This window comes from Drosophila miranda, chromosome XL (assembly GCF_003369915.1).
Source record: "Drosophila miranda strain MSH22 chromosome XL, D.miranda_PacBio2.1, whole genome shotgun sequence".
NCBI classification, from domain to species: domain Eukaryota; kingdom Metazoa; phylum Arthropoda; class Insecta; order Diptera; family Drosophilidae; genus Drosophila; species Drosophila miranda.
The window spans coordinates 17,478,437-17,496,551 of record NC_046673.1 but is presented as its reverse complement, the minus strand read 5'-3'; the positions used below and the strand labels follow the sequence as shown (position 1 = coordinate 17,496,551).

General features: G+C 44.9%; 1 protein-coding gene and 5 non-coding genes across 6 annotated transcripts; 5 read left to right on the top strand and 1 right to left on the bottom strand.

Moving 5' to 3' along the window:
* Positions 1 to 1,012, top strand: LOC108151319. Its single transcript, XM_017279869.2, has 2 exons — positions 1 to 527; positions 601 to 1,012. The coding sequence occupies exon 1, from the start codon at positions 123 to 125 to the stop codon at positions 513 to 515; it is 393 nt and encodes a 130-aa protein (XP_017135358.1). The 5' UTR covers positions 1 to 122; the 3' UTR covers positions 516 to 527; positions 601 to 1,012.
* Positions 1,013 to 7,591: 6,579 nt separating this feature from the next.
* Trnas-aga lies at positions 7,592 to 7,673 on the top strand. The gene has a single exon. It is a non-coding gene; the product is annotated as a tRNA-Ser (tRNA).
* A 5,473-nt stretch (positions 7,674 to 13,146) lies between these two features.
* Positions 13,147 to 13,228, bottom strand: Trnas-aga. Its single transcript has one exon. It is a non-coding gene; the product is annotated as a tRNA-Ser (tRNA).
* An 884-nt stretch (positions 13,229 to 14,112) lies between these two features.
* On the top strand, positions 14,113 to 14,185 carry Trnar-ucg. The gene has a single exon. It is a non-coding gene; the product is annotated as a tRNA-Arg (tRNA).
* Positions 14,186 to 14,532: 347 nt separating this feature from the next.
* Positions 14,533 to 14,614, top strand: Trnas-cga. Its single transcript has one exon. It is a non-coding gene; the product is annotated as a tRNA-Ser (tRNA).
* A 736-nt stretch (positions 14,615 to 15,350) lies between these two features.
* On the top strand, positions 15,351 to 15,432 carry Trnas-cga. Its single transcript has one exon. It is a non-coding gene; the product is annotated as a tRNA-Ser (tRNA).
* The last annotated feature ends 2,683 nt before the right edge of the window (positions 15,433 to 18,115 follow it).

Genomic DNA, 18,115 nt, shown 5'->3' with positions numbered 1-18,115 from the left:
TTCAAAACACTCTCGGCTTCATTATAAACCTCACAAAAAAAAAAAAAAAAAAAATTACTTTTAGTTCTTCAAAATTAGAGTTTAGTTTTAGTTTAGTTTTAGAAGCCATCCATACAGCCACAATGCCTTTCTTTCGTGAATTGAACTACGAGCAACGCCAGACACTAGAGCAATGGTTAAAGAAATATGAGGTGGAGCTGAATTTTCGAACGCGCAACGAATTCAGCGACGCCTTCGCGGTGGCAAAACTCTTCGACAAGGTGCACCCCGGACTCGTGGACTTCAGATGCTATTTGGCCCGTAGCAGCGTGGCGCTGAAGAAACAAAACTGGCATATATTCAACATAAGGACTTTGAAACGAATGAATATGGGCCTGAGCCAACGGGACCTCTACAGACTGGCCCGCGGCGGCGGATGGGCCCTCGAGACGCTGCTCTACAAGCTGATGATGACCGATGTGCCGCTGCGGTCCGAGGGCGGGGAGGAGGGGACACTCCAAGAGCGCACAGATTAACCAAACAGAGAGGTAACATACACACATACATATATTTATTTTCTAAATTTTAAAATTAATCCTATTCTTGTATTTTTGATTACAGAATGGTACTGGCGTACGGCTAAGGAATTGACTGTATATACATTTTCGGAATCTTTTGAATAAATATTTAAGTCGATAAAAAAAACCGGATACAAATGCATTTGTTGCCTAAGATCTCAATTGGAAGTGAGATGGAAAGTACATTTCATTGGCAATTGTATTTTGGCCAACTCAATTCGAAGCAGAGACAGAACGAAGTGCCTGTCCCCCCAGCAAAGACCATCCGAAAGAACTGAGGAGAACATGTGCACATGAATGGATGTTGTTGCTGCAAAATGTCATCAGAGCGCGTGTTGTTGCTGTTGTTGCTGCTGTTGCAGTCAATTGCATTGCAACATTTCATTTTCTGATATGAAAGATTTAAAGTTTGCAACATAAAAATGTCACGTTTTTCATGGTCGCCACAAGACCGACAACCGACAACCGACTCCAAGAGCCATGTTGAACTTTTCTTGCCGGTTGCTATGTTGCTGTTGCTGTTGCTGTTGCTGTTGCAGTGTTGCTGTTGCTGGTTGTTACTGCGCATGTGCAGCAGCATTTGGAGGAGACCTCCAGGTACCCCCCGCATCCTCCTGGCTCTGGTCCTCCTCCTCCTCCTGGGCTCTCCTCTGCTGCATCCATCTCTTCTCTAACTAACTTTTGTCAGTCTATTTATGTTACAATTTGGTGGCTGCCAAGCGAAAAAATGTTGCCAACTTTGCGTTTGCATTGCTTTTGTTGATCCCCCCTCGTTTTGTGGATACCCTTTGCAGAGGGTATCGGACTTTATAGAATTTTTACAGCCATGTGGCAACTTGTTCTATCATCAATCGAATCAGCTTATACACACATATAGTCGCAGATTCTATAAATCCCAAATATAATGATGGATTTTTTCGAAGGGTATCAAATGTTTCGGCTGTGGAAGTTTGGCTTCCTTTTTTTTTGATTTTTTTTTCGGGCTTGTTTGACAATGCGCGTCGTGACATCTGCCAAGGCTCAGGCTCTGGCGAATGGGAATGGGGCTGGCGATGCGGTGCAGTGCGGTGGGCGGTGGGGCAGGGGCCTTGTGGGTGCATAGTTGAGAAACGAGTTCCCCATGCCCCATGGCCCATGCATGTGCCCGATTCTTATTAATTTGGCAGAACAGTTGACGCAGTCGTCGTCCGCTGTGTGTACGCACATCTCGAGAGGATCTCCTGTTGCCCCAAAGTGGCAAGCGGTGGCTTGAACCCTGTCCTCTCTCTCTCTCCCGACTGGCTTCATAAATTTTTATTGCCTCACTGAGACTCGGGCTGCAGCTCCAGCTTTGCCAGACTGAGACTCAGCTTGAGGCACAGGCCCAGTCTCAGCCTCAGACTCAGACTGAGGTTGAGGCACAGGCCGAGATTCCACTGATATGAGGCATGGTAGGCAGCAGCAGCAGCAGCAGCAGCAGCCAGATGAGCCATCGGACAGTAGCCCCACAGGCAGACGACGACGACGACAAGGACGAGAGATTTCGTTTCGTTTTGTCACAAATTAAACACGTTTTTCCGCAGAACCTAATGAATAAACAAGCCCACAAGAGCGACCAAATGAATGAGAGCGGGAGAGCGGAAGACCATCGGAACGACTAGGAGATGCTCTATGGGACGGGAGGCCACCAGGGCAAAAAAAGCAGAGATGTGGATGGAGCTTGAATGCATACCCTGCTCCAAACAGATCTTGAATGAAGAGCTCCATTGGGGAATATTTAGGAACAAAGTTCCGCTTCAAAACAGATGAAAGGCCGATTATATGGAGATTGGAGACCAAGACGAGCCTGTGGCTAATAACCCCACTTGGAAGCATTCCACTCCACTTCGTTCTACCTTAATTTGAGCAGCCACGCCCACTGCCGAGCCCCACACATAAGGCGCAAAATGAACGCAATTAACAGGCTGTAAATAATACGTAAAAATGCCAACCAATTTCATCCTGAGAGCAGAAGGCGACCGATCTACCTTCCGATGACGATGACGATGACGATGACATACATAAGTGTTAATTGAACATGCAACTCTGTGTTGTGTTGCCAGGTGTCCAGGTGTCCAGTGAATGTTGCCTTGTTGCAATTACGCACTTCTAATGCAATTTCAATAATTGGGCATCAAATTTATGGGGCGACACTGCAACGATGTTGCTACGAAATTACGAAGTGCGAACATCCCAGTCGGGATCATCATCATCATCATCAGGAGGATGAGGTAGCCACAAAATATTGTACAAGTAATCGTAGGCACTTGCCTGGTGCGATAGATCCTCAGATCCCCAGCTCCAACTGCAATTATTTCTATTAAAAACAATTTATATATACGTAAGAGCAAAAGAGTGCACAAATATGAAAATGTGAAAAGTTTCTTTATAAAAATATTTCCTTTTCTGTGCTGCGCTTTGCCTCTCGTTGTTTTTTCTCTCCTTTATAATTGTTCTCAATTTGCATGCGAGTCGAGTCGAGTCGGAGTCGAGGCGATGCGATGCGCACATGAAATTCTATTAGGCAACAACATTTCGCAATTGCGTGCTGATTGCCGGTTGCAAGTGCCACAAGAAGTTGCAGAAGCAGCACCAGCAGCAGAAAAATACAAACTGGAAGTGGCTTAAACTGAAGCAGAAGAAGCCTAAGAGGCCTAAGGCATCCTAGAGATGCGCCAATCACGCCACTCACGAGGCATTGTCACGACAGTTCACGACACACCCTTTGATGCTAAACAGCGGTAGACATAATAGTCTTGAATATCTTGAAAAACCTGGAAACCAGTCACAAAAGATTCAAACTAGAGCCAGCTAAAAGCTAAAGCTAAAACTATACCGACAGCTCACGATCCTCACGACTAGATCATAGACCTCTAGATATTGCAGCTCACGGTACCATCCCTGGATACCTGCCTCTTGGCCAATAGCCTAAAGGGATGAACTGGAACCCTAGAGGGTTATGCTTTGCATGCACGGGATTATTAGTTACGGCCGCCTGAACGCATTTTCTGCGCAGCGTTTTGGACCTACGAATGGAATGGTATGGAAGCCCATCTCAGATGCTCGTATTAATAATTTTAATTATCTCTAGAATTATGTTTTTGCGCGTAATTATGCGAAACGCGACAACAAAAGATCCCGCGATCAAAGGCCTAAGGCCCAAGGGCCCAATGCCGAGGTTCAGGCTCGAGCATGTGTATGCAAAGTGGCTAACAGTCCCATTCCCCACAGTAGCTGCCTCTTAGGTCGGGGCCAATTAAGGTGTGCAACTCGCAGACCCTGGGCCACTGGCCAGCCCGCCCACTTTCCTTTTCAAGCTGCCGCCATCCCCAACCCAAGCCCCAATCAGAATTTGAATCAGAATCTGAATCCTGAGTATGAATCGCGGTTCTCTGGTTAGGCAAGCATAACTAATCTAATCGCTCCGCAATCCCAAGAGCCCCAGCCCCTCTGCTATAATCACAACCTTGAACTGAGTTAAGGCCCCAATGTTTGAATGAGGTCTAAGGGTTAAGGAATCGAGGGAGTTCTAGAAAACACAGAACAATAGACAAGAAGCATATCTACTAGACTGCCGCATCTCGATCAGATTGGATCATTGCAAGTCCCAGCAAAATTGAGATACCAACAAATCGATTCAACCTTTTTCGGAAATTGAACTTTTGAACCAACTCTTGTTATTCTGATTGAGCCCAGATTTTGGGGGACCTGCAGACAGTTCATACGTGACTCCAAAATCGGTCGAATACCCACCCACACTTCTACGCCTTCACAGCTGGAATTTTCCAGAATTTTCGTAGGCCTTTTTCAATCTAATGACAACATAATTACTTTGCGAAAACGTTTGCAGCGGAATGAATTGTGGCCCAGGAACCGTTTTAATTGCAGTTCAGAGAGTGAGAGGAAAAGAAATGACAGCACAGCACTGATGGAAAATGAGGGGAGGGAAATGGAAAATAGAATGTTGGCCAACTGTGAGAGATGTTGCCGCCCACGTTGGAGGGTACCCCTTCCGAGCAGAGCATGTTCCAGTTTCAGTTGCAGTTGCAGTTGCAGCAGCCGTCCCCGAAAAGTGCGTACAGACGTTGCAGACAGGCAGGGGGCGGGGGGCATGTGGCACGGGCCACGGGGCACGAGGAACGAGGCAACAATCCAGTTAACAGTAATTGCTGGCGCGTCGTGTTTTCGGACCACCAATGGATTGATTAACTACGTGTTCGATATTTCAGCTCTCCAGCTCCCCAGCTCCTCAGCTCTTCCTGCTTCCTTCAGGTTCCTCCTGGGTCCCCCTTCTCGGTCTCCCCTCTCCTGCCCACCTCCAGCTGTGTCACTTTGGTATTGATGATGTGGCCCGGGCGGCAGCGGCTGCGGCAGAGCCGACCAAGTGTTCCATTCCGGCTCCGATCTGCTCTTGAGCAACGCAACGCAAGTCCAAATCAAATTTACTATAATGACCACTCAAATGGACAGCGTAATGGGGCATGCAGCGCAGGAAAGAGATGGCAAGAGCCAAAGCCAGAGAGGAGCAAGAGAGGAGCTGGAGACAGCGACAGCGACAGGGAAAGAGAAAGGCCCCGAAACGGAGTTTGGAGCAGCGGAAAGTGGGCGAAACTTCCAAGAGGCTGAAAGAGAAGCTAATGGCATTTGGCTGGTGTTGCGTGCATTTGACATTGTGGCATGCAGCATGGGGCATGGAGTCGCTGCTGGAGTGCTGAGGATAGGAATAGGCCTAGAAAATGGAAATACTGTCGGAGCCTGTGGGCGATTGTCAAAGAAAGGTGTCTCTCCTGGTCTCTCTCCAATGATTTGCTATGGCCAGATATGGCTGATAAAATGGAGCAGAAATTATGCTGAAAGATAAGATAAGAAAGATTAGATAGATAGATGGGTAGATAGGTAGATAGAAATACTAAGCAGTAGCTTAAACATGCTACAAATGGGAATGGGAAGGAGAAACAAGAAGTGATTCAAACAGGATTCAAATCAACATTTTATTTCAATGCAAACTATTTAGAAGCAATTAGCATAATGCGGTCGATGATTGCGATTAAGTCCGGGAGTTTCTATAGAAACATGCCGTAAAACGAAGCATTTTTCAAAGAAAAGCACAGGAAAAAGGAAATGTAAAACAATAAGGAAACATCAATGGCTCTCGGATGCTTAGTTAATACATCAGATGAGAAACTGAACAAATACTAAGTGCAACAAAAGAAATGTCTCACCATGAATTTTAATCAAGGAAATTGGTAGAAAGAATGATTTAAAAACATTACTTAATGTAATTTAATAGAAGGAGAGAAAGGGGATGACAACCAAAAAGATGTGACCAAAATTATTTGGAGAATGAACGAGTGGAATGAATGCAATGAATAGGGTATCAAGTGAGACCCAAATTCGAAGAATTTTAATAGCCCCATGCTCATGATAGATTAAGCCGAATTCAAGAGATTCCAGCAAGACTCCTTGCTCTGTCCCGTTCCCCAGTGCCATATTTAACATATCCATAAACTGCCTGGCCCCGAGGCGATGCTACCACGCGACTACCTCAGTGGCAGGTGCCACAGATGGGATGGGATGGGATGGCCAGGAATAAGGGGAGCCAGGAACACGAGGGTTCAGGATTGATGGGGACGTGTGTAATGTGGTCCCCGTTGCCGTCCCCACGAGTGCACTCGGGGCCCCGCAAGTGATTGGCATTTTTCGGCTGCCGTGCGCCGAGGATTTCGCACTTCCTCGCGCGGGGTCACATCACGCACATCTCTGTGGCAGGGCAACCACAGGGAAAGCAGGCAAGCTGCACCTGCAACCAGAGGAGCAGGGGACCGGGACCGGATCGTTGTAACCTCCTTATGAGATCTCTTCAACAACTTAATTGAATGTTGGCGTTTTTCGGGCCAAGGGGCAGCTGCTTATCGCAATGCAATTAATTCCAACGATTTGCTTAGCTGTAAAATTTGTAACAAGGGTTCCCCTTAACCCATATCCATGTCCATATCCAGATCAAGGGGCACCGCAAAAGCACAATTTTTGGTAGCTGCATTTTTCGTTCAGTGTAAATCAACTGGATACGGTGTTTCGGTTCGGTTGATCGGTGGTACGGGGTTCGGGGTCCGGGGTCCGGTTTCGGGTCCCCTGTCAACCGGCAACAACAAAACGTAAATCAAGAAATTTGCTTAACCCACGCGCGCCATCATCTCAGGGCCCCTTGCAATCCGCTATCCGCTAACCCTATACCGATCCCCGATCTGCGATCTGCGATCCGTGATCCGCGATCCGCGATCCACTCCCCTGAACAGGTGGCGCACAACGCCGCATGCGCTCTTTGCATATCAAAATGCTCCGAGAATGGGATGGAAATGTGGCAGGGGATTGGGGAATGGCTTGGGTTCGGGGCGCATGCGCAGTCCGCAGTCTTGTGTCCGCTTTCCGCGATGTCCGCTGTCCACAGAGTTGCCATAAGGCACAATGGGTGGTAAATTGAAGCTTTCAGCTTGTTGCTGTCTGTTGTTGCTCTTGGTGCATGCCCCCCCCCCCCTCCCTCCCCCCTCGTGATTTCAATTCGTTGGCGGCTGTTTTGACAATGTGCGCTGCTTTAATTGGAGCCGTGTCATTAAGTGCACGCAATGAGAAAATCTGACGAAACCCGGGGTGAGGTGAAACCAGAAACAGCTGGTTTCGAGAGCGGGAAATACGAGTACGACTAGAGGATGGATTACAATCATTAAATAGATACGAGTATTCGGTCAAAGAAGAAATCTACTTTGTTACTTTGTTAGAGAAGAGCCAACCCCTCTCTGGGGATAGAATAAAAGGCATACGAAGTACATCAAGATCAATGATAGCCCACAAACAATCTATAAAGTGTTAAAAAAAAACCTGGACTAGACCCATAACTATTAATAAACCCTAAAGCAGAGTGGATCGTTTTTCTGGATCTTTATAAAGATCATGGATAGTTTATGGTGGAATGATCGGATGGTAAAACTCATGATTGAAGGTGAATTGACCCCCATCAAGCAGTCGTGGCCGAGCGGTTAAGGCGTCTGACTAGAAATCAGATTCCCTCTGGGAGCGTAGGTTCGAATCCTACCGACTGCGTCTCATCCATTGAATGCAGTTTTTTTTTTTTTAGTGTACAATATAGTATTTCGCCTTCCTTAAGTGCCACATTTTGTTGACAAATATCTTATGTTGGGCCGTAGCCTGATGGTTAGCCCCAGTGTCTTGCCATCTGTTGCTGTTTTCTAATCATTAATTTATTTATAGATCATTCGATTCTATCTCCTTCTAATTCATGACAGAAATAAAGAGCTCTAATATGGCATACCCCAAACATATCCAAACCCCTCTGATTCTGATATAAGGATCGGTCGTATGTAAGGCTTACTCTTGGCTTTCCTTCTGGTATTCCCATTTCGCAGGAGTTAGGAGCCGCTGTAAATAAATAAAATAAAATTTCCTGCCACTTGGCGATAAGCAAAAAAACTTTTCCTGCATCGACACCCCCTCAACCCAAAGGTGGACCACAAAAGTCGATGGAAAAGTTTCGACAGGTCTCAGCATTTCAGGCCGCCGCCGTCGAGGCAACAGTCAACAGTCAACATCCAACAGCCAGTGGGGGTGCGGGTGCAGAGTGAAAATCCGAGAGGGGCACAAAGAGAAATTGTCGCCACAAAAGTTCTGGAGGGTCTCCTGCAGCCTGCCACCCTTTGGAGCCTTGCAGTGGCTTTTGGCTTCTGCTCCTGCTTTGTTGTTGCAATAGCCCCCAGCGTAAATTTTAGTCTTGATAATCAATCCAATGGAGGAAAGGTTGATCTGTTTTTCCCAAGTTAAGGCTCTGTATTTATCGAAGAAGTAACTTTCAGGAGGAATAAGCCAAGGAAAAACCTTACCCTTAGGTGGTTGATACGTAATATATGAAGTATTGGGTATCCCCATAGTCGTAATATCATGCCCTATACGATTTCCACTTGTTATTGTTATTGTTACATTTTTTTTTGTCAGCTCGAGGCTTCTTCGTTTCGTTTCCTTTTTGGCAGGCGCCGCCGTTATGTCTCGCAAAGTTTCAAGAAACTGGTTCCGTCTCGCTCCGCCTCTCTCCCTCTCCCTCTCCCTCTCCCTGACTGTCTCACTTGCTCGCTCGAGGGAAGAACTTTCTATGTCATATTTGCCTGTGTTCGTATGTGTGTATCTGTGTGCTTCGTTTTGATATAATTTATTGTAAAATTATTTCCGTTTTGCTGTTACTTTGTGGCCGCCTCCCGAAAAGCCAAAAAAAAAACCGAAAAACAGAGGGAGCATGGGCCAAAAGATGGAAAGAGGGAAAACGTGGCCCTTCATCAGAGGGCCATTTAATTGGCGTCTATTTATGTCATCGCAGATAGCACAGCAGATCGCACCGATCGGGAACAGAGATCGTGAGTGACAAACCAAAAGCTGCCACGACACAGACACACGTAGTGGGTCCATGGCTATCCACGGCCAGGGCCAGGGCCAGGGCCAGCCTAAGCCCCAACCTCATCTCTACTCGTCTCGTCTCTACTCGATTTGAAACAATGAAAATTGATATTGAGGGAAATCTTAAAGGCCGCAATCACCGCTATCAAGCGAACTTCTCTCATTACGCATATGGAATACAATTTTAAGCTCCAAGCGCCGACCAGGTCCCAGATCCCCAATCCGCAATCCCCAGTCCCAGCGGTCAGATCAAGCAACGCAGCTCCTCCGAGTCTGGGTACTCGTTGCCTTGCCCACCAAGGTCTGTCCATCATTATGTCAACGCTCTGAATGCGCATGTCAATCAAGATGAAGTGCCGCTGATATGTCCATCTCGGGGCCCCAGACTCCAAGCTCCAAACTCCAACTTCGAGTCGAACTCCGACTTCGACTCTTAGGGCTTGCTGATTGTCCTGCCCTGGGAATTGGTCTCTGGTGGGCCTTGCCCTCGGACTCGCACTCGGACTCGGGCCACCAGCGAAAGTTTCATGAAAGTTATTGAGAAAAATTATGTCTGAAAGTGAGAAAAGAAGAACAAATAAATAAAACAACTTACAGAATAAATAAGAGAATTTTCTAATACTTCTCCGAAGGGGGATATGGAAATGAATAATCTTCGCTTTCGCCTTGCAGCCTGATGCATAATCAGGGCACAAAAAAAGCTACTAAGAAAGCGAAACAAACAGAAATGTATACGAATTCTTAAGTACGGAATGTTGAAAATTAATTTTGGGTAATTATCACCCAAGAAAAATAAAAGCAAAATTGTTTTTGATGGACCGCAATTCACCACGAACTATGTTCCAAAATGAATGTTTGGGTTTTCCTTCAATCAAGTAGACTCAATGTATAAAAAAAGAAAATACTAATCGCCAAAAGCGATTAATTCGTTTTTAATTATTTAATCAATAAAAGATCTATTCAGTTTTTTATGGCGTTGGTTTATAGTTATAAAATATATAGTATTATTGGAATACAAAATATACAGACACTCTCCGGTTCTACAAAAAGAAACAGAACATCGAGCCTCGAAAATGAACAGCCAGGAAAAGGAACTCACGCGTAACCATCCCAAGGACATTCCAGCTCTACTCGGTCTTGGAGCCTTTGGTTCGGACCAGTGCCTCGCCCTGGTGGCCCGCAGTGCACACTTCTCAGTGGACTTGTCTATGAGCACTCTAAACTTGGGTACCTCGTGCCCTGTCTTTGTGGGCCCCATCAAAAAACTTCAACTTCTTCCAGATGCTGGCCGAGGATGGATCCTTCAGGCAGGATGGGATAACTCCTTTGCCGCTGCAGGTTGCAGATGAATTCTGTCAATCATCCACATGCAATGGTGGAGATCTAGTACGTGGTCACCTCTCCCGTGTCGCTCAGTCTCGATGATCTGAAAGCGTACATACTTACGTCTTAGGGAAATCCCTGCATCAACCCACAGGTTCAGCTGCATTCTTCCACCGCAACAAAAGATTGGGCCAAGTCCACCGAAGAACCATTCAGGAGGACGAACCAGAGACCAGAAACCAAGGAACGAGGGATCGAAATGGGGCATTTATTCGAACTGATCCAAAGCCTGCTGTACGAGAAAAAAGATTCAAATTGCAGTTAAAATTTTGAAGCCAAGCTACGATAGGCAGCAGAAAACGACAGTCGAAGGGGCAGAAGCAGCGACTGGGTTATATATAATCATTGGATTATATTAGTATATTATAACCATAAGCGATCTCTCATAAGCCATATCTATCTATCTACCTATCTATCTATCTATCCGATTCTATTCTAATACATTTCATTAGGTGAACGTTTCTGTGGCTTAAAACTTTGATAATCATATACCACGGGTATATGCACATCTTGTGGATTTATAGCCGCTTTGAGCATGAGCTCTGAATTGCTTACATCCTTTGATGGTGTGATGGCTCTCACTCATTTCGATTTATGAGAATCGCACCAAGAAAAACATTTCCCTAGCCTCAGGCCCGGCCCTGCCTCTGCCTCTGCCTCTGCCCCTGCCCCTGCCCCAGCCAGTCCCTCTAACCATCATCCTATCCTGGTGCTGGCCTTTCTCTTGGCTCCCTCGCTTGTACGAGTTCGAGCACGACGAGTATTTTATTATTTTGTGCAATAATTTTTTATTGTTTTGCTGGGCAAGTTGATCCTGGCGGTTGGCCCTTAACGAACAGTTCCTTCATCCGTTTTTCGTTTCATTTTTCGTCCACTTTCAATTGTTCAGCAGCTCCAGTCCTAGCCCCAGTCCCAGCCCCAGTCCCAGTCCCTGCTTGGCCCTGCATGGAACGTTCCGTTCTGTTCCGTTCTACGCTTGATATTTATTTGTTGTATGTTGGCTATAAACGTGAAATTTACTGCGGAATGTCATTTAAAGTACAAACATTCTGCTCTCTCTCCTCTATCCTTTCTCCTATCTCCGTCTCAACCTCTTCTCTGCTCGCCGCCGGTTTTTGTCTCTCGTTGTTGTTTTGGTTGTTTTGGTTGTTGTTCTGCGGCTCTTTTTTCGGGATATATTTACTTGTATTTTCCGAGGGCCGGACTAACGGTTTCTATGCACGACAAATGACGCCGCTGTCGATGAAATAAAAGTTTTGATACCCAGTACTCCATAGAATCCCATACACCATAGAATTCTTGTTCAAAAGCAACGATCTCGAGTTCCATTGCCATTCTTTACCGATCCAATAAAAATCATATCAAATTCAACAGCAAGCAAAAAGGGATCCGCAGTATAAGTTGTTCTCTATCTTTCCTTTGTTCCTTAGTTGATGAAATGGTAAGTTCAATTTCAACCATTTTAAAACAACATAAGAACTAAATTTGAATGCGTTTTTTTTTTCAGGGCTAAAAAATGCAGCAAACGTTTGGCCTCTTTTAATCTAATTTTATGTACTTGATTTTGATGCCTTACTATACAGAATTTCAATCAAAAGTATCATCTCAATCATATTTATCTCGTGATAGGTGATATTTTTGAGGCTTTTTGCAATCCAATACAAACATTTTCCGTAGCCTTATCCGAGTAGAGGGCGTCCTGCAGTCGTAACAATTTCTAATTGTTTTTTTTTGTAACTTTTATTTGGTTGGCTCTGTCGTATTTTATAATCCTTTTCTTCGTTTCGGTTCGACGGGGGATGGAGGCATTTTGTCTGTTTCGCCCACGTATCACACCGCCCGCCGACTCACCCTAACCTTCCCTCCTCTTCCGGATCTCCGGCTCCCGCTCTCGCACTGGGCGTTTGTCATTATGTGGCTGCTTCCGGATTATATTTTCGGCAGGAATTTCTGTTTATTTGCACGTCTTAGCAGCTGTCGCCGTTACACACGACCGCCCTGGGAGCCCGGAGCCCGGAGCCAGGAGCAAGACCTCTGCACCCTTGAGTCGCTCGCTGGGTCTGGATACACCTTTAATTTCGTCAAGTGGCCTAATGCCGTTCCACTAAGTGCGGCTAATCAACTACCAACAACAAAAACACAAAAAAAGATAGTACAAGTGGAGGGCAGTGCTGGGGGCAGGGTCTGAAGTAGATTCAAATCTGAAACGGATGTCCCTGGTCGTGCCTCTACAAGGCTGGCTCTCCACAGCAAAGGACACGGCGCTGAAGGCGCTCTCCAAAAATTAATTATTAAGGCCCGAAATATATTCGCCCAGATATGAAATAAACTGTCTCTGTCTCGGGGCTGGCTCTCGTTGGATTTTCACGTGGATTTTCATGTTCGGTCCTGGTCCCTGTCCTGGCTATCTATCTGTCTGTCTGTCTGCCCCTTTTGCCAGCCACGCCTGACCCCTCGCCGGGGCCACGTTTGTGTTAGTGGGTGGGTGTCTTTGATTTAGCCTTTGTTCCGTTCTGGCTGTACCCGTAGCTGTAGTTGGGCTTGATTTTGGCCATAGACGAGACGAGAGTACGGCTGGAGTCTAGATTTGGCAGAAAATCTTCATTTGAATTTATTTATGACGCTTTATGTATTGGCGTAAATTGTTGAAAAAGTTAAAGACTTATAGCCCATATTATTAGAGTAAATGTAAAAAAGAATCGAAGGAAAAAAAAGTCCAAATTAGAAATTACGCAGTCGGTAGGATTCGAACCTACGCTCCCAGAGGGAATCTGATTTCTAGTCAGACGCCTTAACCGCTCGGCCACGACTGCTTGATATGAGTATGGCGCTTTCGAATGTCTATATACATATGTAGTGAATAATTGATTGATTGATTTATTTATAGACTGGTAAGGACTTCAATTCGGAATTCTTACAAGTCCTGGCTTAAAGGGTATTATAAATAAATCCTGGAGAGCAGCCTTGCAGCAATAACAGATGGTTCGATTATATACACATGCATATGTACATATTGGATGATTATCTCTTTTATTTCTTTCTACCTTTCTCTCTCATTTTCATGCTTTAACATATGATGTTGGAAGATATATATTTATATTTTTACATATTCGTATGTATGTATTTTAATAGAAACTTTAGAACTATTGAAAGTATATATCATGTGATTGGATATCAGTCAGGATTCAAGCCTGGATTAAGTGAGATATACATTTATACATATACGACTTCTGCAAATATTGGATATGTACGTGCTTATAGAAATTGCACTCACATTTCATTTGGTTCCCTCTCGCATAACTTTCGTTTCTACTCGCTGGCTTTTTTTGCCTCACGATCCACACTTGATCAGCCCAAACGAATGTATGCACTCCAATTAGTTTGTGGATTCTATATACATAGTTTGACATCCATCGTCGATCACATCTACACACAAAACGATACAAATCACTTTTGGAGTATTCTTCTCTCGCTCTTTTTCATGTAGTGACGCACTTGTGCGAGTGTGACCCATTAATGTGACGCATTCCAGCGCGGGGGTTGTTTTTACCGTTGACATACGAGTATTTACCGATTTAGACTTTCGGGCCCCATTGGGAGGGTTTTCCTAGAGCTTGGCTTTTCCACAGCATATTCCCACCCAGCCCTGATCCAGGCTAATCCTTCAATTGCCGGCCAAGGCCGCCGAACTTCAACTGACCGTGTGGCCTAACGGATAAGGCGTCGGACTTCGGATCCGAAGATTGCAGGTTCGAATCCTGTCACGGTCGTTTTTTTCTGCTCAAAAACAAAAAATGGGCGGAACAACTTACATTTTTTTTGTGGTACTTCCTATTTGTACTTTTTTTGTCAGGAAAAAACTTTACATATTCTTTTTTATAACTAACGAAATTGAATAAAGGAAAAGGATGGTATATGAAGGATCTCGCCCTTCCTCCGGCGAGCAATCGGAATAGAAATTCATCAAATCTATTTTCTATATCTTGAATTTTTGCCACAAATATGCAGATTACCTTATCTCCAGGAAGAAAACATAAGGAAGAAAAGCCGCTTCAGTGAATTTTGTTCTCCTTGCCGTAGCAGTCAATATTTATCCCGAAACATGTAGATTTCCAAAGCAGTCGTGGCCGAGTGGTTAAGGCGTCTGACTCGAAATCAGATTCCCTCTGGGAGCGTAGGTTCGAGTCCTACCGGCTGCGTTTTCAGGAAGTACATTTCCTTGTAACTTTTTTTGCATTTTCTCGATAATTTTTGTACAACATCTTATTTAAATGTTTTTCTTACATGTTTCAATAAATCAATTCCATAAATGAGGTAAGTTAAAAACCAGAAGAAAACAGCGCTTATAAACAAAACTCGAGTCGATCATCAATGCGCTCAATCATGCCCAAGCAATGTAGTTTCTGCACTCTTGCGGCCTAGAAGAGTCGCCACGAATTTGGATCAGGCATTGCCGAACAGACGAAGCCAAGTAGCGCGGTCGCAGACGAAGCTTAGGGGAAAATTTAATTAAATCCCCGCGTAGGCCCTCTGTCGACAGCGCGTCATTAAAAACACCGCCATAGAACAGCTTTTTGGGCCCTAATGCATAATCTTGGTATTATTTAGTCTTTGGTTAACCATATTCTGCACACAATGAATATTCTTTGAACATTTTGAAATGCAATTTTCATTTGTATAATGAATTATCAAGAATTATCTTTTCTTTTGTTTATTATTTCGTTTGAATGAAACTTTAATTGGCTTACATCGTTTATAGCTCAGGTATCAAGGAGAATATTACAATTTAGGAAGGAGGATCCAACCAGTGAATGTCTATTCTGCCTCACTCTCACACTCTGAGACGTTCATGCGTTTATTCTAGGGACTTATCTTTTCTAATCCTTTAAGCCCTTCCCATCAATTTTTTTCTGTTGGGTAGAAGCTTGACCCTAAGCAGTCGTGGCCGAGTGGTTAAGGCGTCTGACTCGAAATCAGATTCCCTCTGGGAGCGTAGGTTCGAGTCCTACCGGCTGCGCTTCGTATGGGAGTCTCCTCTTGGAGCCTTTTTGTTTTGTTTTATATTTCACTTAATGAATAAAAAACTAGCATCCTATTGAACTGCTTTTATATAAATAAATAAACTACATTTTAATTTCGATATTTTTCCACGTTTTAATTTGAAGAAAAATTTAAGTTCAGTTTCGTAAAAAGACCGAGTCGGCGATTATCTGGCTTATGCATATGTTTCTCTTTTTTTTTTGTTCGTGCTTCCCCAGCGGTTTCCCAATTAGGAGACAACAAGTTTATTCAGCCATCACATGGAGCTACATACATATATACACAATCGCGTCCTGCACATACCCACTCATATATAGATGGCTTGGACCTTTACCAACATCATATCCTGTTTAATTACGATTTTCCTGTGGTCGCGTAGCGTTAAACCAAGCCACAGTCCCTGTCCGTGCCACCTGCCTCCCCTCGCCCACTCTCTCTGCCTTTTTCCAATTCAATTATTATGGATTGAAATGGTTGATAGGGGGATTCTGGGGTGGCGAAGGGGCACTGCCCACGAGGGAACTAAGTTGGTTTGATAGGGGAAAAAAAAAGAGAAAAGGAAAAGAGACGAGAAGTAGCGCTGTGAACCGCAGCAGAAGCCGCGGCTCTACTTTATACCCGGTACTCAGTCGGAATATATGCATATGTAATTTATGCAATATATTTTAGTTGTTGGTTCAGCCGTTCCACCTCGGCAGAGGGCACACATTGCACGAGGAAGAGGAAGAGTGTGTGAAAGAAAGGGGATTGAGTAAGCGCGTGGAAGGCGTTGGCAAAATTTTAAGCCCAATTTGATTTAGTGGGATATCACAGGACTTTGGATATACAATTTGGTTGCTCTAGTTCTTAAAGTCCCTGAGAACTAGGAGTCAAACAAGACGGACAGACGGACGGACAGACAGACATGGCTATATCGACTCGGCTATTGATGCTGATCAAGAAAATACCCACATTATGGGATCTGGGTGTCCATCTTCACCAAAAACCTCATATACCCCTATACTCTTCGAGTACCGGGAATAAAACTAGGAAGTACATAAATGCCCACGACATTGGTGCATGTGAAGCAGCATATTGGTTGGCTCTCACTCATTCCCATCAACCCCCAACCCCCCACTAGTATTGCGCTGTCCTGTTCTGCTCTGTGCAGTTGCTCTCAAGGATATCGGGACTGGGTATAAGCGGCACAGTCGATGTATGGCACGGGGCATGGAAGGTACAGCTCTCTATTTGGAACTGTAACTTTCGGGGACAGTCATTTGATTGCCAGATAATGATTTAACATATCTATTTTTATTTATATTTATATTCATTGTGTAAAAAGTACATATGTATATCCCGAATACTATCTATAAAATAATTATCCATTAACATTCTAATTTAAGCTTTTTTTTTTAAATTTGTATGTCGCCTTCAAATTGATTTGCGGTCCATTGTAATTATTTGTACATAAATATATTTAAATTAAATGTGAGTTTAATATCCATTTATTGCACTTTATTCAATTCGATTCGAATCGATTGACATTCCTTTAAATGTCAGAAATGGTATTTTGCGATAGAAAAATCCTTGAATTGATTTATGCTCAAGTAAATGTAGACCACAATGACATGTAATTGCTTCGAATTTGCCAGGGTATTGCTATCTTCGATCATCCTCGGTTCTCAAATTTTTTAGCTGCTGCTTTGGGTGCTGCTGCTGCGCTGATTGAGACTTCACTTTTTTGCAATCTATGGCAAATTGATGAACACACACACGCACACACACACACATTGCATACACACGCACACATGTACATACATATAGAGTGAGAAAGGTAGAGTGAGAGAGAGGTAAATAGAGAGAGCGAGAACAGTGCGGAGTAATTAACGTGCACACGCGGCACATAAGCAACCCCCTGTAGAAGCCCTTCTTGCCTTCAGCCAGATATGGCAACAGCAGCAGCAGCAGCAACAGCAGCACAAGAGGCAGCCACCCCCTCGCGGTGGCGGGTGGATGGGTGGATGAGTGTGGCAGGATGCGGACGCATGCAAATCGCAGCCAAGGCGCACATGGGCGTCACCGTTTGGTCAGCGTGTCCTGCTTCCGCGGCTGCCGCGGCTGTGGGCTGTGGCTGCTGTTGCTGCGTTTTTTTGCAGCACTGCATTCGCCCTGCGATTGGTTGCGGCTTTTGGCCATATCGATGAGCCAACCCAAACGGGGAGGCAAACACCACACCCGCACACCCATGCAGGCCAGTCGACAGGCGGCAGGGGACAGCCGCAGTGCCCAGGAACCCGAAGGACCACGAAAACGACATTCATCAAACGCTGAGGAGGGCCTTTGTTATACCCAAGTGGCGCCCACAAACTGCAGTCGCACAAAATGGGGTGCACTTTACCCTTAACGTCACACCCCCCCCAAAAGGGAGACAGAGGTAAAACAGCCCTCAGCCTCTGATAGGCCCATCAAAAGTGCATCAAATGGAATTTAGAGATTAAGTCAGTCCCCATTTCGAATCACAATTAAAGGTGCTCCCCCTTCTCCTGTTACGCGGGAGACTGGAGGCGGAGGCACAGTCCAGACATCAGACATGCAAAATTCAAAATACAAAACACAAAATCCCCGCATAGGAATGTGCGGGATGTGGGTCCACCGCGTACACGTAGGCACACGTTCAT